This window comes from Schizophyllum commune, assembly GCF_000143185.2.
Source record: "Schizophyllum commune H4-8 unplaced genomic scaffold SCHCOscaffold_10, whole genome shotgun sequence".
NCBI classification, from domain to species: Eukaryota; Fungi; Basidiomycota; class Agaricomycetes; order Agaricales; family Schizophyllaceae; genus Schizophyllum; species Schizophyllum commune.
Window position 1 is genome coordinate 1,867,197 of NW_026089547.1, and position 20,719 is coordinate 1,887,915.

Consider the following 20,719-nt stretch of genomic DNA (forward strand, 5'->3'; position numbering starts at 1 on the left):
CATCTGCCCGTCAAATGCCTTCATGATGGCGGGGTGAGTCTTGCTGACTTCGAACTCGCAGGTCCTCGACCCTTCCGAGCGCCTCGGCGTCCAGCCAAAGTCAAGTTCGGATGCCCTTCGCGCGCATCCCTTCTTCGCTGGACGAAGCACGGAAACTGTGAAATCGGATTCGACGACCTCGTCTCCTTCCCATTCTGATGCCTCTACCGCTTCGACGGGCGAAACTCCCTCATCCACCTATACGTGCGAACCTCCCTCTTCCGCCTATCCGGGTGAACCTCCCTCTTCCGACACCCCTTCGTCCACTTCCGACTCACCGTCAAGTTCTGCCGGTACGCCCACCTCAACTCTCTCCCCAACAGCGACGCCTCTCTCTTCAACAGCGGCCCCTCCCTCCCCCACCTCCCCACCCATCGACTGGAGTACACTTTGGACGTGCAAGCCCCCCAAGCCCGAGACGGGCATCCGCGCGCCGACGCCGGCGGACGAGGAGCGGTCGTTCGACTCGTTTGTGGCGGACTTCGGCAACGCGAGGATTGAGTGAGTGGTGGTGGATGTGGCTGGCGAATGCGACGGCGCGGAGTGCTGAGAGAAGGTGAAGTCAGGCTTATGAGTGAAAAAATACTGGGACTACGCTCATGGCAAGCAAGGCAGCAGGAACAGATTACGTGCGAGGAATGTGCTCTTCGCGAGGTGAATGCCTTACATAGTCCCTTGCGCCACAGTCTAGCGAATCGTTTTACTGAATGGGGAAAGGAAAGCATCAGGGTTTTCAGAGATTCCGCCTAATGCAGTATACACGCATACAAGCCTTCGCAAGCTGTAGCAAGGCGGTGCAAGCTTACGTGGCTTTACGGGCCATTATGCTCCACAGCACATCCGGGTGTAATTCACAATTCTTGTAACTTTTGGCAAAGCCGTCGCACGCGTGCGAACTCCTTGCCATGAGCCTTCGATTCTCGCCTTCAACTTGGCAAAAGACCCCTCAGCCTGCTGAAAATAACGCCGCTCGAACGGATCCAAAAATCAATCCATTACCACCGGTTCTCTCAGGTTTATTCGTTGTTAATGCCAAATGGCTTTATTATTCACTTTGTAAATCTGCTACTTTTACTATGGACTATCTAATCTATTTGCAACTATTGGAGAGACCCAGCGCATTATAGGATTCCCGAGAGAAACATCTGTCAACATGTCAATGATTCCTTCAACTACCCAGCCGCTCCGAGCTCACCTTGACAGCAAACGCAACGAGTGCGCTGTACCCAGAAGGACATCGACTCGAGACCTGATTGCTGCGTCAGCTGGGGAGTCGAGGAAGACAAAAGCATCTCACCGGCACCAAGAAGGACTACGCGCTGTTGGCACGCCGCGCCGATATCAGTAAGTAACTGAGGCCATCAAGAGCGGGCTCGATGACGTACCTGTGGCTCCCGTGTGTCAGGGCTAGAGAGGACTACGCTGGGGGAATCAGAGTCTTCTTATGTACCTGCGCCGGGCGGGACATGGGCAGGAGATACTCCTAGATCGTGAGCAGGACTTCAACCGCTCACGTGACCCGGAACTTGCCAGCGAAGTCATCGGATCAAATCCTGCCGTACGGCGTCCCTCGAACCGACTCGGGACGCTCGTCCGCTCGGCAATATCACTCCCAATGTAGAGAATTGCTCAACCTGACTAAATCGAAGGCTGACCGTACTGTTGTAGGTCAGCGTGATCCTTTTAGCAGTTTTTCAGGTCCTCAGACGGCCCAGATACGCTTGCCTGGGCTCTATACTGGCGCTCAAGCCGGACGCACGCTGACCGTCATTTGACAAGCCGTCGTAAGCGTATTCCTTGTTCGTGACTGCTCATACTCCGATCTACTCTCCCGACCAGACTGCGTGACCTCGTGAGGCCCGCACTCCAAAATGCGGAATCCGCCAATTTCCTGATGAACGCACCTGCGCACTGAGAGGAAGGCCTGACGGAACACGGTGCCGGTGTATCACAGGTTGCGTAGGTCTTGATGCGACGTTCATAGTCCGTCAACGCGCTCGACAGTAAACGATCTGCAGCAGTGTTGCAGAGAATAATGCTAGTATACATGGCGCGATAGTGTACGCAACTGCGTCCGAGGTGACTATGCTACAGAATGCGTCAAAGGCAAGGGATGATGCAGAGAGAACCAAAAGAGGGAATAATACAGAGGGAGTCAAAGGAGGGGTGGTACAGAGGTGGGCCGTCAACGCTACAGGAAGGATAGGAGTCGGCGCTACAACGAGAGTAAGAGCCGAAGCTACAGAGAGTCGTAATGTCCATCAAATGAGATACGCAGAGCCTGCCTGCGACTATTCCGCGCCTGTCCGTATACGCCGTGCATGTAAGAAGAGCGACGAAGACCTGTAGAGACTGCCCGCAGTCCCACGGGCCGTTCCTGTCATCGAGATCGTATGCCGCATATGTGACGCGGCACGCTTAGCAAGCAAGGACCGCAAACTGGTTTGGCGAAGCGAACGAGGGTAGAGAAGCTTGAGAGGTATTGGCCTTTGACTGGGGTGACGTTAGCATAGCGCATGAGGGGGAATACTATGCCCGCGACGGAAGGAGAACTACGCGCGCGGAATGAGAGACGCCCGCGGCGCGAGGCGTGGGTAGAAAGCGGAACTCACCGATTTCTTGAGCGGGGATGAGAACTTCGACTCCTTTGAGCGCATCGACGACGCATCGAGTTCGTGCTTCGCGGCCTTCGGCGTCCTGGGGCACCCCTCGTCGTACTCGGAGCGGCGTTTGCTAGCCGTCGTTTGGCTTGAGGTGGATGAGATCGAGAACTTGCGAGTGGAAATCCACGAGTTCTCTGCCTTGTCGGCAGTCGTCGGCGCGGTGGGCCTGGTATACGACGGTGTGGTGGGAGTTTCCGGGATAGGTTCGAGCGCAACCGACGGGGCGCGCGAATGACGAGTTTGAACCGACGCTTGGCTGCGATTCGGATTGCTACCGGCCTGCATAAATGGTAATCAGTTGCTGCGAAGGTAGAATTCGAGCGCCGTAAAAAGACTTACCTTCCCCCTTTCCCTCAGCGCTTGCCGAAGTTCATATCTGTACGCCCTTCTTTTGCAGCGCATTCTCAAGCGTTGGTACATGATTTCGGCGTGGTTGGCCAAGTAGAACATATTCGGGCCATCCATATAGTGACCTTCAGTATCGCCGTCGCCTGCTGAGCGCGAGTTGCTATTGCCCGTCCGGCGAACCCTCCAGCGATCAGTGACGGCATGCAAGTCAATCTCATGCTTGAGGGGTATGATGTACTGGAGATGTCCGAGATGCGCGGCCTTCTGAGACCATTCTGGTGTGCTGTGCATGTGCGTGGGCTTGCCCTTCGTGAATCGTTCCTCTTCATACGTGCTGTCCCGGGAGAAGAGGATGGCAACATAGTCCTGGAGTACGGGATGGAGCTCGTCTATGTAAGCTCCTTCGAATGTGCCCATGAGAATGACCTTGGCTGTAGCCGCCCCCTTCTCGATAATGACGCAGGGTCGGATTTTAGGCCCGCCCTTATCAGAGGCGCAAGATCCAGATGCTACCGATGGACGCCGCGAAGAAGAATGCGAGAGTGCAACGCCAGGCTGCGAGCGAGAGTTCGATGAACGCGCCAAAGACCTGCAATCGAGTTTGACGCTGCGATATCCTTTCAGGGCTTCATAGAATGGTGCCAGGAGGGATATTGTGGTCATGCGAATGTCTCCTGTTGAGAGCTCCCGGCCGGTCTTGCCGCGATGATGGCTATGCGACGCAAGGGAGCAATCGGGTGTGCATGGAAAAGAGGAAGACTGAAATCCTGGCGTTGAGAGAGAGCTGGGAGTAGGAGAGGTACGAGACATGGCTGACGATACGCGAGACGGGGAGGCGGGAAAATTGAAGTAGTGATGCACCACCCAACTTGGACCTGCTTTTTATATACGGCGCGCGCCGAGACATGGTGACTATTGTTTACTTCCTTGATTGGGACAGGTCATTGCATGAACAAGAAAGAGGCGGTCCGCCCATGATGGTGGGAAGGAAGCGCCGCGATCGAACAATGGACTTACCAAATCCAGTCCCGAAGCCGATGCCGGTGCCGCGTGGTAGTGCCGGCAATCCGTCGGCTCGATCCGGGGCGGCGCCTCGTTGCATGCCTTTGTTCCTTGTCTGGCATGGACGTATTGTGTCCAATTGTATTTCGGTGATCGCCTGATTGTTTTTATATACGCGCCAGTGACAACGCAACAGCAGCTTTCTTCTTACCCTCATCATGTCCTTTCCCGACTCAGGCTCGTATTACACTTTTCATCTCGACCCAGTCGCCTCCCTGCAGGACATCGAGGACGAGGAAGTCATCGAGGCCGCTCGTGAGATACAGACGAACGTATATGTGGCCTGCACTATTGGGGTATGCGCTCGCACACTCTGGAAAGCGGGCTAGCTGACAAATTGTACAGAACGTTGGTGTCCCCCAACCCCCGCCGGCTTACGAAGTGGCAACCATCTCTCTCGTCCAGAAAGGGCTCCCAGCTGACAACGCGGGAGACTTCTTCGAGTCTCGGATGTGTGTTCCCATTCGACCGAATACCCAACACCCGGAGGGCCGCAGGCCGGCTTATTGCTGCCACCCACTGCTTTGGGATGGATGCTATCATGCCGCGCGTACGGACGTACGCATCAGAACGAAGAATCGGCCTATCAATCCTCCTCACTCTCTGAGTCCTGCCGAACGTGTAGCACTCAGTTCTTTTCTCAGGGATGATGAGGAACGAAGAGAGTGCCTGCGCGACTGTGCAGCGAAAGGACTTCCTCCTCCTCCCGCTGCTCCTAGCGGCATGGCGCTCGCTAGTGCTCAGGGCGCCGACAGAGAGATTTCCGACGTTCCTTACTGGCAAATCCTGGCCGCAGAGGAAGAGGCCGAGCGTCTTGCTTGGGGAGACGTCGACAGTGCGTATTCCGAGTCCGAGGCCACTGGTTACTCGGGTGAGGGTGACGACGCGTCTTCGGCTGGCTCGTCGCATACCGGTGGTGACGCAGAGGGTGGCGTCGCAATGGACGCTCAAGCTGCCAACGCTATTGCCGAGGTCGAGGACGACATTCTCGCTGCCCTCACCTACCGCGCGGACCTGGGCAACACCTCGCCGGTCATTGTACCGCTTTCCTACGACTTGAGCACCTTGCCCGCGCCTCCTTCGCCTACTGGATTCATGGAGGAGTTGAGCGCAATCAGGAAGTGAGTGCGACGAGTTTGTAGAACGACGGTGCACTCATCTACTACTGACAGGATACGGTCGGACTACGAAGAACGCGTCCGACGGCTCAAAGAAGAGGTCCAGCGCCGCGACGACGAGTACATGGCGAGCATTCAGGCCCGCCGTACCGAAGAGCCTTCGGTACAGTCCAAGCGGCCGCTCCTCGGAGGTTTCGTGCCATTCACAAACAAAGTGAAGGCGCGCCTGGGTGCGTTTGACGTGCTCTCGTGTTGCTCGTTTACTGACGCGGATGACCATAGTGTCTTTGCGCCGTAGGTCCGTGTCGCCGGCGAGCAGCTCGACGTCGAAAGTGAAACCAAGGACACTGAGGTTGCTGATGTTCTCGTCTGTCTGGAAGCGCTCGAAGTCGTGAACGTTCCGGATGGGCTGGTCGTTGAGGGTATACCCAAAATTGCTTCGCCGGACGAAGTTGACATTGCGATTTACATCAATTACCACGATCTTTCATACCTTCTCTATATGCTATTGTATATTGGATCAACCTATGCCGCACACACTCGAAGTCTATTCTGTTTGATCTGGCGTAGTCGGCAGCCGGCGCTTCCGTTTGGTGATGCAGGTGACTGGCTGACCGTACGAGTACCTTTATGCTGTAGTACATGGTCTACCGGCGCTGAACTCTTAGGCACGGACGTCCGTGGCGACGCACGAATACTGCCAAATCGGGAACAACAACACGGGGCTCTGTGGCAATGCGCCGGCACGGCCCGGGACCGGGTTGCGACGGCGCACTCCTTTGTTCCTTTCCTTGTCTGGGAGGACCGTGTCGTGCCCAATTGTCTTGCGGGAAGCGCCCAATGGCTGATTTATACGGCCAAATGGCAACGCAGCGACTCCTTCTTCCGTACTCTCATCACTGCTGCAAACATGTCTTTCCCTGATAACGGCGCGTATTATACTTTCCATCTGGACCCTGTCGCCTCCCTGCAGGATATCGAGGACGAGGAAGTCGCCGAGGCCGCTCGCAAGCTATCACCCCAGGCTTATGTAGCCTGCACGATCAAGGTGCGCAATGCCCCGCTTCGATGGCTTCTGGAAGCTGACAGCCTTCAGACCATGGGCGCCCCCCAACTCCCCCCAGCGTACGAAGTCGCGACTATCGCTCTCGTTCAGCAGGGCCTCCCGCCTGATAGTCCTGGGGAATTCCTTGAATCGCGAATGTGTGTTCCCATTCGACCCAACACCCAACACCCAGACGGCCGTCGACCTGCTCACTGCTGCCATCCGCTGCCTTGGGATGACTGCTATCATGTCTCTTTGCACAGCACCCGCGTGCGAGTCAGGACCGACTGTCGAGACGAGGATCCTCCTTACTCGCTGGGCTCTCCCGAGTGTGTGACGCTCAGGTATATGTTTCAAGACGATGAGCAGCGCCGAGAACTCCTGCGCGATTGTGCAGCAAAGGGCATTTCACCACCGCCCCCTGCTCCTAGCGACATGACGCTCGCCTGCATTGACGGTGCAGACAGGGAGCGTTCAGATACTCCTCACTGGCAGATATTGGCTGCTAGGCGGGCGGAGCGCCTCGCTAAACCTCCCCTCCCGCTGCACGTTGAGATTGACGAAGATTGGGACGCTGAGACCGACTACTCCGATGCCAGTGACTACTCAGAAGGTGGGAGCGCCAACCTCGGCAACCCGCCACCTGCTTCTGGTCCGACCCATACCGTGAATGAGGCACACGAGGACGAAGCGACGAACACGCCGGTTCCGCTGGTCGACAACACCGCGGACGGCGACAACGATCTACTCGCTCTCTTCACTCAACGCGCTGACTCAGGTGATGTGTCCCCGGTTATCGTGCCTCTTTCCTACGACCTGAGCACTCTCGCCGCACCGCCTTCGCCGACCGGGTTTAAGGAAGAGCTAAGCGCCATCAGAAAGTAAGTGCGTTAGATCTGGAGTGAAGCAGTACCTTGATTGTTTGTTAGGATACGAGCGGATTACGAGGAACGTATGCGACGGCTGAAAGACGAGGTCCGCCGCCGCGACGACGAATACTACACGGCAGCCATCGAGGCGCGTCGTAATGAGGCCCGTCCGACGCAATTTAAAAGGTTGATCCCCTCAAGTTTCGTGCCCCTCATCGGCAGGATGAAGGCTCGCTTCTGTGAGTCTGACAGCCTTGTTACTTTTTGTCTACTAACGTGTCAATGGCCTCAACTTTCAAGGCTCTCTGCGCCACATATCTGCATACTCTGCGAGGAAATCATTTTCGAAAGTGAAGCCGAAGAAGCTGGAATTGCTGATCTCCTCGTCTACTTGGAGGAATTCGAGGATGTGAGGCTTGCGGGTGAATTTGTTTCGCGGCTGCAAAAATGTACTTCACAGGCCGAAGCTGAGCTAATAGAATACCATCAAAACTATCTGTGGTGCCCTTGGCTTAGACTTGCCACGTCGAGGAAGAGATGTGATACTCACGGGGTTTGCCGCAGCGCGTCGAAGGAATGCGCCTTGTACCGCGTTGTTTGCGCATCTTTGTCCCGACGCGTTGATTGTCTCACGTGATCCCCCTTATATAGGGCTCGCGCGTCAGAGGCGGACGATCAATCTTGATTCCGTACCACCATTCCCCCCTCCCGCGAAACCTAAGAGGCCTCCCCACAGTATCAACATGGTGCGTGCAATGGCGTAGGGTCAAGGGTATACAGCTGACTTTTTGCGCGCGTACAGAGCGGCAAAGGTGTGGCGCATAGTGGCTTGGGGGAAGGGGAGGAATGGCTAACTGGCGATGATAGGAAAGTCCGGAAAGACCTCTGGTGGAAAGGCCGGTGGTGACGCGTCGAAGGCGCAGTCGCGCTCTTCGAAGGCTGGTGAGTAGGTTTTCGGGGGGAAGTAGGGACGCGTGCTGACGCGATGTAAACAGGTCTCCAGTTTCCCGTCGGTCGTGTCCACCGTCTCTTGAAGAAGGGGAACTACGCCCAGCGTGTGGGTGCTGGTGCGCCTGGTGAGTAACGAATACTCAAGAAAGTGATCGAAAGCTAACATTCCCCTCAGTCTACCTCGCCGCCGTCCTTGAGTATCTTGGTACGCGCCCTCACAACATTTACCCCTATATCCATCGTCTTACCTTCTTCCCTCAGCTGCTGAGATTCTTGAGCTCGCTGGTAATGCTGCTCGCGACAACAAGAAGCAGCGTATCGTGCCCAGGCATCTCCAGCTTGCCATCCGTAACGATGAGGAGTGCGTCGAGCCCCATATTCCCCTTAACTCAATTGACATTCCCCTCCTCCAGGCTGAACAAGCTCCTCGGCGACGTCGTCATCTCCCAGGGCGGTGTCGTCCCCCATATTCAGGCCGAGCTTCTGCCTGCCAAGTCCGGGTACGTCTCCATCTTATATTGCTTACTCAGCCTGTGCTAACGTCCGATGCAGCAAGTCGAAGGAGAAGGACGAGGAGTAAACGCCTCTCATGTCTTCCCCCTTGCACATTCTTATGCTCTAGCCGTCTCTATATTATCGCGTCGGTTATCCTGTTGTCGTATGCATGTAACGTGTATTCCTATCGCCTCTGCCCTATACATGTTGTGCCATCGCGCTCGCACATCGACTCGACGACTTGAAGTTCACATCATTCTCTCAGAGAAGACCGGTGAGTTCTTATCACATCACACGGGAGCGAGGCGGGGCAGAATGTGGCGGTCCGCTGACCCGCGTATGACGGGCCGCCAACGTCAACCCACAAGGTACTTATACAGAGCTGGACCGCGAGCGCATGCGACTGACGTTCTTTCCCCCACTGCGGCTGACGAACCCTCGAAGGCGACTTGCTACCGGTACCGTCTGAACCTACCTGAATCCTGCGCACCCTCTGCTTGAGTACTTGCACTGCGCATCATGTCCCTCGATCCCTTGTCCACCGTCGTCACCGCGCTCAAGCGCGAACAACTCATCCCCGATGTCCTTCCCGAGACATTCTATCCCTCTGGTGTCTTCTCTATCGTGTTCCCAAGTGGGAGGAAGGTTACGATCGGTGCGTTGGGTTTCGTCTTGCATCATCCGATCCCTTTCCGCGTTACTCCCTCTCGCATTTCCAACCCTCTCACGTCTCCATCCCCACTCATATTTCCGTCCCTCTCGCCTGATTCATCCCCTATCCGCATATATATCTCTTTCGTATATCAACGACTTACATGGCCCGCCAACAGGCGAAGAGATCCCCCTCGAAGACACGGTCGATGAGCCCGATATCATCTTCTCCCCCATGAGCGTCGCCGAGCCGGGCACGGGCGAGATTCGTGCAGGAGCGGCGGCGCAGGAGGCGACGTACACGCTTGTGATGCTCGACCCCGACGCGCCATCGCGCGAGAATCCGCAGTTTAGGTCGTTTAGGCATTGGGTGGTGAGTATTGCGCGGCTGTTATCATACTTGAGTAGTTGAGTGGATGGATGATGTGGAAGGACTGTGATGCTGAACGGATACCATAGATCACAGGCCTCAAAGCGCCTGCCGCCACCTCTGCCACGACGAACAATCTCGCGGCGCTCAAGATGAAGACCGCCACGACGCCATACCGGCCACCTGGTCCTCGCCCGGGTAGTGGGTTGCATCGCTACAGTGCGTAGTCGTCTCCTCCTTTCTTCGCTCCCCCCTTCCTGTATCTTCTCCGGTACTTCCTTCTCTTCGCATACCTCGGACTAGGAGACCAAGAAGCGGCTGACAGACTAACCTCGCCTACACGAACTAACCCCACCATCCCAGCCTTCCTCCTCTTCCAAGAGCCCGCCGCGGACTCGTTCGCCATACCCGAAGGAGCGCCAGAGTACGGCTCCGCTCTGGAGGAGCGCCGCAGCTGGAACGGGGTGGAGTTTGGGGAGAGATACGGGCTGAAGCTCGTCGCGGCGAATTTCTTCTTGATTAGGTCGGCGCCGGCGGAGGCTTGAGCGACGAGGTCGCTGTTGAATGAGGTTTCAAGCATGGATAGTATCGGGTGTATGCACGAAGAGGATCAGGTGTATGCACGAATAGGCTCAGGTGTATGTACGAATAGGATGCGTTGCGGATTAACCAAAATCTAGTATGAACTATAGCGGGTACTGTATTATAGTCGAACGTCTAGGTGGTCCATAGGTGACAGATCAACCTTTCTTGTCGAAGTACTCGGACACGCGGTCAATCAGGTCTGCCTTCTTGCCCGAGACTGGCAGACTCTTGCTCTTCAGGAATTCCTTGAGTTGGTCGACGCGAAGCTGAGAGAAACAGTTCAGCGCAGCACGTAGAATGGCTTACAAACTGTACACTCACCTTGCTCATCGTATCATTGTCGTACTTGGCGCGGATCTCGGCTTCATCGACGCTGGTGTCCTGAGCGTGCATAGTCAGGGCAGAATCCTCTCCGAAGGGTCATTATGTACTCACCGCTTTCCGCTTGGTCCCCGCCTTTGCCACCGGCGCTTCGACGACGTCCGCGCTGTCATCCATGACAAGGGCTTCCTTCCAGGTCTTTATCAAGGAGCCGATTTTCTGAACACACTCCGTGGTCAATTTAGTGATGCGCTCTCAGAACCTATCCACTGACCTTGTGCATAGAATCGTACGCAGGCAAGGTCTGGTCCTCAAACTCGCTGGGGTCATACTCTTCGCGGAAAGCACTGGCTTGAAGTTGTTCGTTGTGGTACGCCAGTGCTATAACGGATATGAGCGTCGCTATGTGGCATTCTATCACAGGGACGCACCTGGATTAGGATAGCTGTCCGGCGGATAGCCGCCCTTCTTGATGGTAATCTTGTGTATGAAGGGCATAGCGGCCTCCATCAACGGCCTTCCAGCTACAAGCGGGTTAGCACGCAGCTCCGGCGCAAGCACTCTGCAGTCGATACGCAGTACACCACGCGACGTACCTCGATACCCCTTCTCCACCGTCGCCTGCCTTATATCATCCGCAAACGGCAAGGGGATGAGATGGAAGCCCGCCGGCTCCGTCCACCCCGCGTCGTCCGTCTGCTCCATCTGCGGCACCATGGCGCAGAACGTCGGCGTTGCATTGCGGCGCGTAAGGACGCGGACGAGGCCGATCTTGTTCTTCTTGACGAGCGATCTGAGCAGGGCGCTGAAGGTGCGCTTGCTGCCGGAGTAGGCCTGAGGGCGTGTTAGTTATGATCCTAGTCATAGTCGGAAGACGTCGGAGGGCGAGGGCTGAAGTGCAAGAAAAAATACGCACAAGCTCATCCGGATAAATAAAATGCGAGTGCTTGATGTTATCCTCGAACGCAAGCGTGTCCGCGTCCTTGAAACCTAGGAGCTTTATGCCTGGCTCCAGGCCAAGCGTCCGGAACTTCTTGACCTCTTCGGCGGTGTAGAAGGGCTAGAGACGCAGTGTCAATGTTCAATTTCGCTTACGACCCTACACACGCCATCGAGCTCAGGTTGAAAAGCATTACTCACTCTCTCGCCCGCTTTCACCAGCCGCATGACACTGGGGTCAAAGTTCGAGCTCGTCTTCCCTGCCGCGGCTTCCTTGTCGCCGCCCAGGTCCATACCGAAGAGGATCTTGGTCTTGTCGATCTCTCTGTCAGTGTGCTATGAGAGGGTGTGTAGTTAGTAAGTGCAATGCTGATACTGAGGTGGCGTGTACTAGAACTGAGGCAGTGGGAAAGACTTACCTGATTGACATATAACGTCCGACTCTCCGCGACCTTGATCCCATTTTCTGTTTCAGCAAAGTAGCGGTACGCGCCCTTCTTTTGCTCAGTGACAAGGCCGTAGCTAGTTGACCGGTGAGTCCAATATCTACGCTTCAGAGCGAGGCGCTCACCCCTTGACACCAATGACGAAGTCCTGACCGAGCTCTAGAGGTATACTGAGGAGTGCATAAGCATTTTTCCGGACTGCAAGCGGATACTTTGCTCGCCTGAACTGCGCCCTCTTCGGCACCTCGTGGAACCGCATCTGCGCGAGCAGGTCCTCTATCCGAGATATGCTGATCGCCTCGTTGAGGACTGACGGGTTTGAGGGGTCGTGGTCCTCGTCGTCGTCGACGAGGTTGTTGGGGAGGAGGACGGCCTAGACAGCAATTAGGTCGAAACTCCCGGGTGAAGGGAAACGAGGATGCATACCCGATAGAACTTAGACACGTCGAACGGCTTGTCCTCCGTGCTGATGAAGAACGGCTCGACGGCAACGCCTGATTGTGCGAGGTCCACAAGTGTTGTCCGTGCACTAGTTAGCAGCTGTCTGTTGCCATGCCCAGGGTGCGGGTTGTCTTGGTTCGTAATTAGGAAAACGCGCTTGGTGGCGGTCTTCGGTGCGCTGGGAACAGTCATGAACATATTCATGGTTAGGTGAAACGGCCCGACTTACCCATCTCGCAATATCCAGTTCGCGCTGGTGAAGACGTCACCCATAGCCACGTATTTGTCCTCGACGGGCGGAAACTCCTCTCGTAGGGTGTTATTGTCCTCGCGGAACGCTGCGCAAGGTAAACCTGTGAGGTAATCCGATAGAACAAGTCAAGCCACCTTACCATTCAGCAATTGTATGAGCTCCTGTATACTTGGCGCGCTCAGAGGGCCGATAGGCTGGTACAAATATGTCCCTTTCTTGATGTCGGATCCTTGCTGTCCTTTCGCACCGCGCCTCGTCTGTTCGCAACCGTCAGCCACACTTTCATCCTCCAGCCACTTCAGACCACCCACCGTATTGAACAACATAATCCCAACCTGATCATTCGGCCCCACAATGATCTTCTTCTTCTGTATCTGCATCGCCGCGTCCAATGCCGTGAACAAGTGGCACGTCTGCGCGTCCTCGTACTCCGGGTCCTCGTACAGCTCAAGCATGCTCTCCGAGCAGTCTATGCAAAAGAGGATGACGTCCCGCTTGCCCTCGAGCCACTGTGGAATGGTGGACGGTGCCAATTAGCCCTCGGTTATTTTTCCGACTTTGCGGCCAAGACATACTGAGGTATCTTGCAGCTCCTCTTCTTCCTCTTCCTCGATGCGGTTCCAGTCGTCATACGGAGACATGATATGTTATCTCGGAGGATGCCAAGGGTGGCGGCACGCGGATGAGTGTACGAGTGTAAGAGTCAAGTCAACAATGGCCAAGCACGGTCCCGGCACACGCGTGACGCGTGGCGTCATGTCATGTGACGGTGTCCCATGTCCCCGTGGCCTCCTCGTGCCTCAAGTTGAACTCCTCCCTCTCGCTCACGGCAACTCTCCAGCCGGTATTCCCTTTCTTTCCTAGCCGCACTCTGTCATCCGCTCATGTTCCGCGGCAGCCGATCAACCACGCATGCAGATATAGACGCAGATTGCGTGTGCAGACAATACAGTATTCGACCCCATGACCCTCCTTCGTGCATGTACGCGCGGTATAGTAAGACAACAGGAAGCCCGTGATAATCTCTTTGATATGCTACAGCTTCTCAGCATCGCCCCGACGCTCCTTGGAGCGCGACAGAAGGATGAGCGCCCCAGAGGTCAGGGCGAATAGGAATGCAAACCAGGGCACGATTGCCACCACGCGCACTGGAAAACAAGTCAGCAGGGCGATACCAAGCGATAGGCGAAACACACGGTAGAGCTTGTCTTTGTAAACAGGCGAAAGGCCCGCAGCTTGTTGGATCTGCTGGACGACCGATGGCGGGACGGTGATGCTGCCGATGTGCGCGGTAACCTTCGCGCTGCGGTTCGCGTAGAAGACGTCGAAGGGCACTAGCGAGGCGAAGATGAAGGTGGCGCAGAAGAAGAAGAGTGGGGCAACAAGGCGCTGGGGAAGCGACCTGAGCTTGGGCAGCGCGATCGCGATCATGGAGAGGAGCGAGAGGGCGGCGGTGAGGCCACAAGCAACCGTGACAGCGATACCGGCGTTGAGGATGTCTGTTGGGGATCCACGCTCAGTTCGACGCCTTGTGGGTTGGCGCAAGCGGCGACTTACCTGTGAAATCGACCTTGACGGTGGTGCCCGTAGGCGCCGCCGCTTTCACTGCGGCCTTCTCATCATCCGACTTCTCCAGGGCATCGACAGCTGAGGAGCATATCAGCGACCCGCCCAGGTGTAGCATACATGCACTCAAGCAGAGGATCTATCAACTCCAGCATAGCATATATGCACTCACCAAGCGCGAGCCCAACAATACCGAACACAAACGACAAGAACAACGAGACGAGCAGCGGAAGTCTCAGCGGCGTCGTCCGGCGAGGAGACGAGACCCGCTCCTCGGACACCGGTGAGGTCGTCGTGGACGCGTTGTTCTTTTTGAGGGACGTGGACATCGTGATAGGGGGACGTGGGGGACGAGGTGGACGTTGATGGACGGTCTTGAAGTCGTCAACTCAGTCGTCTCCTAGCCGGTCAAGGGGGGAAGACGAGGAAGGAAAACCGGATGGCTGCCGGCGCCCTTTAAGTACCGCGCGCCCCAGGCGTCAGTCACGCGCGCCGCGTCTCAATTGACAGCCCCCGCGCGGACGAAATGTCCATGGTGTCATGTCAGCCTATTGACCGACCAACGGGGGCATTGTGTGACCCTGTGGGGGGCCTCACAGAAAGTTTGTGTTGTCAGCCGAAGGGCGTGGTGTCAGCCGAAGAGCATGGTGTCAGCCGAAGAAGATCTCAATTACCGCCCGAGAAGATCTGCCCGCCAGCCAATAGAGCGCCCCCGAAAGCGTCAGGGCGTCCAGTGCAGAGTGGTGTACGTAGGGAAAGTTGAGCAGGGCACCTCTGAGAGAGCATAGGCAGGCCAGAAGAGCGTAGGCAGGCTAGGGACGTCGAGTAAACAGGGCACCGAGCCACACGGTCCATCCCCAAGCACAATTTTTATATTCCCCAACCCCAACGCGCGGGCGGGCCAGTCGCGTCCAGTCCGCCGCCGACGACAGGAGCACAGAGTGGATGGAATTAGTCCTCCGGCGTAGCGTCGATCTCGATGCCTCGGAAGTTGTCCAGGCGGCCGCCTCGGAAGTCGCTCAAGCGGCGGGCGCGGAGCGGGATATTGACCGACGGCGGGGAGGCAATTTCCACGCGGAGAGTCGAACTTCACGCGGGAGAGCAGACACCATACGCGCGCGACGCCCCGTAGCAAGTGGGTGAACTTTTGCGTCCATTGAGGGCCGTTCCCTGTCCAGGGGATAGAAGTTACCGGTCGAACGCGTCTAGGGCAGTCAGAACAGCGACGAGGTAGACCGGTAACACGGTCCCTCTTACCTCGCTTTCCTCGTCAGAGGGACCGGTAAAATCCTCGGAAAAGTTGGCGTGGATGAACGATGTCGTCATTGCCGTTCCCAAAAGGCGAGTTTCCTTTTCCAGCGCTCTCGGAAGGCGGTCCGCCAGTTCCGACCACCCGACCGACTGCCTCAGTTCTGAGCGAAGACACCAAAGTTGGGGCATCTCTTGTATGCAGAGCTCGGGGACATAACCGAGTGATGGAGTACACATCGCTTTGTATTGATGGTGCTCCAAGTCAAGTGTACGGGCTTGTAGAGCGCCTTCGGCGTGCCAAAGCAGTGACTAGCAGTCTGACATGCGGTAACTCACGCCTAGGAGGCGAAGGTGTAAGTGTTGTCAGCCGTGGAATACCTGAAATCTGTTCTAGGGGTCATATATTCCCTCTGAGAAGTGCTTTCCGATGTAGATGGATGCAATACACAGGCCAAGTCGTCGACGAAGGGGCAAAAGCTCAAACGCTCGAAAAGGCAACTTCGCCATTTCGGGAAGAAAAGCGTGACCATTATGACGACATCGTTCATCCACGCCAACTTTTCCGAGGATTTTACCAGGCCCTCTGACGAGGAAAACGAGGCAAAGAGGGGCTGGTCACCAGGCTAGCGACGAGGGAAGGCAGAATACAAGACGAAGATCATTTGCGGCGCTAGGGCGTATTGGCCGAAGAACGCGCGTCGGGCAGCAATGGGAATTCCCACCAGAGTTCCTGGCCGGAAGGACCCTTTCCTCGACGACCACGCGGGTGTCTGCCTCCGTCGGCGCTGGCCCTGAGGGTCGCACCCACGTCTGAGGGCCGCCCGCAACCGCGTCTCGCCCGCGGCCAGGAAGAAAATCTCACTGCCGACGCTTCAGCGACACCGCGTTCCCAGAGCAAAGCAAAATATTATACACTCATAGAATACAGGTATCGTCACAATCAACCAGCAAAGTCCAGATAATCCCTGTTCGCCCCGCCCCACGACGTCGCTGGGCCCGAGCCGTATGGGTCGTCCAATACGCCTGTGACGCCGCCGGTGGGCCCCTCCGCCTGCTTGTACGAAAACTGGGTTTCGAACTTGGCTTTGAGGACGCTGACGACGGCGAGGAGCTGCGTGCAGGCTTGCTCGAGAGCGATCTCGGGCGTGATCGTGCCGTCGGTCTGGATACGGAGAAGGAAGTAGGGCTCGAGGGGGTGGGGAACCTTGTAGCCGGCGAAGAGGACTTGGGGGTTGTTCAGGAGTTGGCTGTAGGGAGTTGTCATAAGGTGTGATGCTAGTCGAGATTAGAAGAGGCGACGCACGAGCGGAGCATGTTGGCGAGGGTGTGATCTTGCTTGACGATCTTCACCGTAACGGCGTTAGGAACCTTGGTGTCCTCGTTGACCTCAAGGCTAGGGGATTTGAGGACGACGAGGATGCGAAAGATGAGAATGACATACAACTTCTCTTCGTCCTCGAGGACATATAACTCGTAACGATTAGGTTGATTCATGGTAACTGAGGGAACGATGAGCAAATGAAGGCTATGATCGGACAAGGCGAAGGATCATTGGGTTGAAGATATAATGCATTCCGCACTGTACGTTGTACTCGGTGGATTGACAGATTATGGTTTCTAATCATGTGGGGAAGAAGTAGGCAGCGAAGCTCACCTTAAAGATGCTCGGAAAGCGGATGGGTATGCTGGTGATCGTAAAAAGGACGAGGACAACCTCAGGCAGGTCGTGAAGCTCAGACGAAGTGGGGAGGAGGCGCCCTCAGGTCACTCTTTCACACGCGCACAAAATCTGAAGGATCAAGTTAGCGGAAGTTCGGGATCTGGACGATGAAGAAGGGTCATAAAGCCATGCATGTTTGTCGCGGTCATCGATGCACTTCCGCAGACGAGGGGTATGTTGTAATCCTGAGTAGGGGGAGGGAGATGTACTCACATATTGTTCTCGAATACTGACACTGCACGCAACCTAGACAAGACGCGTCAGCGGGCGAGCTCTACAGCGAGTGGAAGGGGGATCAGCCATGAAGGTTGAGATCATGAACGCGTTCATCGACAATAAATATGGCTCGCAAGCCCATCCTGCAAACGCCAACGGGAAGGTGTACATACCTGCAGTGGTGGCCTTGCGCAAGGCGCGTCCACTGCGAAAAATTGCCGCTTGGACGCCCGTCACGCGCGTGACAAAACGTGACTGCGTCACCCAGTCCTCATCGGACGTCCCGATTGCAGGCCAAGTCAAGCACCCGCCCACCACTCCTCAAGGTACGCCGAACTGCTGCCCCCCTGCCCCTCCGCATCGTGCTCGACGCTCCCCACGCTGCCGTCTGTCGCTCGAACAAAGCGAAACGAGCGAGATCTGCGCTGGATCGGTGTCCTGCGCCTCGGATACACTCCCATACACGAAAACTTGGACACTTGCTCATTCGCGCCCCCCAGATGCCGACGCGGTTCTCCAACACAAGAAAGCACCGCGGCCACGTCTCCGCCGGTCACGGTCGCGTTGGCAAGCACCGCAAGCACCCGGGCGGTCGCGGTCTCGCTGGTGGTCAGCACCACCACCGGTGCGTTTGCCTTCCCGCTTTCCTGCGACCCCCCTTGGCTGATTTGCCGCGATCTACAGCACGAACTTCGACAAGTACCATCCTGGTTACTTCGGAAAGGTCGGTATGCGCTACTTCCACCTCACGCGCAACCAGTACTGGAAGCCTACGATCAACGTCGACAAGCTCTGGACGCTTGTGCCCGCGGCGGAGAAGGAGGGCTTGACGGAGAGCTCGGATGTTGTGCCGGTCATCGACACGCTCCACCACGGCTACGGCAAGGTGCTTGGCAACGGCCAGCTACCAAAATTGCCTTGCATCGTCAAGGCCCGCTTCGTCTCCGCGAAGGCCGAGTACGTGTTCATATGCTTTGAAGAGTACAAGGTACTGACGGCGGTCGCAGGAAGAAGATCAAGGAGGCTGGTGGTGTTGTTACGCTTATTGCATGAGCGTTGTTGTATCCTGCATCTTATCTTCCACCTCTATGTGTATGCGCCCCCACATGAATCGATTATGCACGCATGCTTCAGCACCAGCATTGTACCAAAATTTCCCCGCGCGCTGAGTCCTTCGTGATCAAATCCCAAAATCGGCAATCCGAAAGGCAAGTCCTTCGTCAAGTTGGGATTCATCAGTACACCCGTCTTTTCGTAAACAAACATCCAGGTAGGTGCGTATAGATAGTCGTAACAAAGCATTCTGACAGGCGGTATACGGTATACGGTACAGTACAATGTTCATCAGTATATCATTCACTTCGAATCCAGCACGTCCAGCACCGACTCGCTCACTACCTTTGGTGGCAAAAGCAACCGCTGCTCGATCGTCCCATTATCCGACCCGGTTCCGTCCCTTCGCGTCGTGCACTTCAGGCCGAGCTCCGTCGTCGCGAGTACATGTCCTCGGGAGACGCTGACATCCCCGAAGACGTCTGCCATGATGCGTCCGTTGAAGACGTCGCCGTAGCCGACGGATACGATGTCGAAGTTCGTGGACATGATCTCCTCGCGCATAACATGCTCGAGGCGGGACACGCAGCGCGCGATGCGGCGGATGTGGTCGCCGAAGCGCGATCGGAGGCCCTCGCGAGATGATACGTGCGGGTCGGAAGTACCAGCGACGGTGAGAATGTCGCAGGTCCAGCGGATGATGGTTTCGGTCATCTCGTTGACTGAGTACTCGGTGAGGGTGGGGTATAGGGAATGGATGTGGCGGTGGGCATATGAGCGCCAGCGGCTACTTGTCGGCTGAGGCTCTAGAGAGAGAAGTCAGCGAGGCAGTTGCAAGAAGGGAACGGGTCGACGCACCAGCAACGTATATGTGCGAGTACAGCTGCGACAATATCGTGTCTCCCTTTTGGGGGAAGCCGATACAAAAGGAAGAGAGGGCGCGGATGATGCAAGTGACGACGCATGCCTGGACTGCCAATTGTACGAGTAGAGGATCCTGCGAGTGGTCCTTTGTAGCCAAAATTCGTGCCATGTTGGAACCAAGGCGGGCCGTGGTGTCCTGCAATGCCGCAGCCGAGCTCTTCGTGAGCGATGTGATACCGATAGACTTGCCAAACGGACACAGCTCTGCCGCGCTAGCAGCGAATTGCAATATTTCCGAGTTCAAGTCCTGCACGGACTGCAAAATCTGCGCGCCGGACCAGGAATCCGTCCGAGTCATGTAAATCTCCATGCTGCGATGTCGCGCATCGAGCTCTGCGTCGTCCACGTCGTCCTTATCCGCCGCACCGCGACTCTTGTGGTGCGCATGGTGTGTAGAAGACGTGGCAGTGCGCATGGAGGACGCCGAGCCGCGCTTACTGCGCGAGAGGGCGCGTCCACGCTCGCGCTTGAGCGCCTCGATCTCCATGTCGCGCGAGCGTAGCGCCTCCCGGGTGTCCCGCAGACTCTTCTCGAGCGCCTTGCAGCGCTCCTGGAGGCGGTCGACCTCAGTCTGCGAGCGCACCAGGTCGGACCGGGTCCCATCGTTATCAGGCCGCCGCATCGAATGACTCGGGACTGTCTTGCGCGCCACGATGGCTGTCGGGGGAGAGGAAGTAGGAGGACGTGGTGGGGGCGAAAGAGATCGAGGTCCGGACGACTCGCGAGCTTGTTCACGTAACGGGGGTGGCGACGGAGTACGAGCGCGGCTCAGGGTCCTGTGCGCCTCTACAGTATCGCTATCGGAGACTGTATCGGAGAGGTTCTCGCTTGCACCCGCGCTTGTTGTGTTTGGCAGGCCAAAGTCCGAATCAGGGGTGCGAAGCGCGAAGAACTCGACGGTCGACTGGACGATTTCCTTCATGTTGAAGAGGTTAGCGAACGAGAACATGCGCGGGGGAATAGAGCGACAGGTAAAGCTGTGGAAGAAACGCACGATTCCTGTGGACCAGCGCCTATGAGCCGAACTTGGGCCCTACTGCCGTTTGTGCGGTGCTAGTGTTGGCCTGCGAAGGTTTGGCGCAAAAGGGAAGACCACGCTGCGGCCTCGTTGCCGGCCTGCATGCGCATCAACTTCAGGATCAGCTGTAGCAACCACGCGGGACGCACTTCGTACCCACGGCTTGTGTCCGCAAGAGGATGAAGGGTCGATGGGAAGGTGCTTCGCGCCCTTTGTCGTCACCTGCAGCCGCTCAGGTTCGTAATCAAGGTGATGGTTTGGGACAAGGAGGAAAGGTGGCGACGCGGTCACCTGCCCACACTGCGACCTAAAGGCCAATCTCGCGTTGCCTTCTTCGTTCATCTTGATTGCCACGCAGATCGTAAAGCCTTCAGT

The 20,719-nt window shown here is 56.5% G+C and overlaps 10 protein-coding genes across 10 annotated transcripts; 4 read left to right on the forward strand and 6 right to left on the reverse strand.

Moving 5' to 3' along the window:
• Positions 1-120: 120 nt before the first annotated feature.
• Positions 121-854, reverse strand: SCHCODRAFT_01334438 (uncharacterized protein). The gene has a single exon (XM_050341466.1). The coding sequence runs from the start codon at positions 762-764 to the stop codon at positions 204-206; it is 561 nt and encodes a 186-aa protein (XP_050198649.1). The 5' UTR covers positions 765-854; the 3' UTR covers positions 121-203.
• Positions 855-1,160: 306 nt separating this feature from the next.
• On the reverse strand, positions 1,161-4,030 carry SCHCODRAFT_02588532 (uncharacterized protein; the record flags this gene model as incomplete). The annotated part of the gene is made up of 8 exons (XM_003028472.2): positions 3,042-4,030; positions 2,652-2,981; positions 2,498-2,532; positions 2,087-2,127; positions 1,944-2,051; positions 1,425-1,456; positions 1,235-1,288; positions 1,161-1,184 (listed from the first exon to the last, which is right to left on the reverse strand). The coding sequence occupies exons 1-8, from the start codon at positions 3,858-3,860 to the stop codon at positions 1,161-1,163; spliced, it is 1,443 nt and encodes a 480-aa protein (XP_003028518.1). The 5' UTR covers positions 3,861-4,030.
• A 240-nt stretch (positions 4,031-4,270) lies between these two features.
• Positions 4,271-7,557, forward strand: SCHCODRAFT_01102569 (uncharacterized protein; the record flags this gene model as incomplete). The annotated part of the gene is made up of 7 exons (XM_050341029.1): positions 4,271-4,408; positions 4,458-5,233; positions 5,285-5,464; positions 6,104-6,278; positions 6,327-7,156; positions 7,205-7,383; positions 7,445-7,557. 7 exons carry the CDS (start codon positions 4,271-4,273, stop codon positions 7,555-7,557), a joined length of 2,391 nt encoding a protein of 796 aa, XP_050198650.1.
• Positions 7,558-7,824: 267 nt separating this feature from the next.
• SCHCODRAFT_02637956 (histone-fold-containing protein) lies at positions 7,825-8,828 on the forward strand. Its single transcript, XM_003028790.2, has 8 exons — positions 7,825-7,890; positions 7,947-7,956; positions 8,012-8,086; positions 8,140-8,220; positions 8,271-8,300; positions 8,357-8,456; positions 8,509-8,595; positions 8,648-8,828. The coding sequence occupies exons 1-8, from the start codon at positions 7,888-7,890 to the stop codon at positions 8,673-8,675; spliced, it is 414 nt and encodes a 137-aa protein (XP_003028836.2). The 5' UTR covers positions 7,825-7,887; the 3' UTR covers positions 8,676-8,828.
• A 136-nt stretch (positions 8,829-8,964) lies between these two features.
• SCHCODRAFT_02064528 (PEBP-like protein) lies at positions 8,965-10,462 on the forward strand. The gene is made up of 4 exons (XM_003028789.2): positions 8,965-9,245; positions 9,421-9,614; positions 9,701-9,830; positions 9,975-10,462. The coding sequence occupies exons 1-4, from the start codon at positions 9,110-9,112 to the stop codon at positions 10,154-10,156; spliced, it is 642 nt and encodes a 213-aa protein (XP_003028835.1). The 5' UTR covers positions 8,965-9,109; the 3' UTR covers positions 10,157-10,462.
• SCHCODRAFT_017026 (uncharacterized protein) lies at positions 10,352-13,237 on the reverse strand (the record flags this gene model as incomplete). The annotated part of the gene is made up of 16 exons (XM_003028471.1): positions 10,352-10,462; positions 10,518-10,577; positions 10,632-10,736; positions 10,792-10,898; positions 10,949-11,041; positions 11,114-11,351; positions 11,434-11,577; positions 11,658-11,792; positions 11,876-11,978; positions 12,028-12,072; positions 12,115-12,275; positions 12,329-12,521; positions 12,573-12,681; positions 12,736-12,853; positions 12,908-13,105; positions 13,172-13,237. The coding sequence occupies 16 exons, from the start codon at positions 13,235-13,237 to the stop codon at positions 10,352-10,354; spliced, it is 1,986 nt and encodes a 661-aa protein (XP_003028517.1).
• A 248-nt stretch (positions 13,238-13,485) lies between these two features.
• On the reverse strand, positions 13,486-14,675 carry SCHCODRAFT_02637962 (uncharacterized protein). Its single transcript, XM_003028470.2, has 4 exons — positions 14,335-14,675; positions 14,154-14,243; positions 13,793-14,095; positions 13,486-13,744 (listed from the first exon to the last, which is right to left on the reverse strand). The coding sequence occupies exons 1-4, from the start codon at positions 14,489-14,491 to the stop codon at positions 13,632-13,634; spliced, it is 663 nt and encodes a 220-aa protein (XP_003028516.1). The 5' UTR covers positions 14,492-14,675; the 3' UTR covers positions 13,486-13,631.
• A 1,346-nt stretch (positions 14,676-16,021) lies between these two features.
• SCHCODRAFT_02637967 (uncharacterized protein) lies at positions 16,022-16,798 on the reverse strand. Its single transcript, XM_050345996.1, has 2 exons — positions 16,327-16,798; positions 16,022-16,274 (listed from the first exon to the last, which is right to left on the reverse strand). Exon 1 carries the CDS (start codon positions 16,675-16,677, stop codon positions 16,354-16,356), a length of 324 nt encoding a protein of 107 aa, XP_050198651.1. The 5' UTR covers positions 16,678-16,798; the 3' UTR covers positions 16,022-16,274; positions 16,327-16,353.
• Positions 16,799-17,622: 824 nt separating this feature from the next.
• Positions 17,623-18,432, forward strand: SCHCODRAFT_02637969 (uncharacterized protein). Its single transcript, XM_050345997.1, has 4 exons — positions 17,623-17,675; positions 17,850-17,974; positions 18,034-18,306; positions 18,357-18,432. The coding sequence occupies exons 2-4, from the start codon at positions 17,850-17,852 to the stop codon at positions 18,400-18,402; spliced, it is 444 nt and encodes a 147-aa protein (XP_050198652.1). The 5' UTR covers positions 17,623-17,675; the 3' UTR covers positions 18,403-18,432.
• Positions 18,433-18,705: 273 nt separating this feature from the next.
• On the reverse strand, positions 18,706-19,948 carry SCHCODRAFT_02512082 (uncharacterized protein; the record flags this gene model as incomplete). Its single annotated transcript, XM_003028468.2, has 2 exons — positions 18,706-19,208; positions 19,261-19,948. The coding sequence occupies 2 exons, from the start codon at positions 19,946-19,948 to the stop codon at positions 18,706-18,708; spliced, it is 1,191 nt and encodes a 396-aa protein (XP_003028514.2).
• Positions 19,949-20,719: the final 771 nt, after the last annotated feature.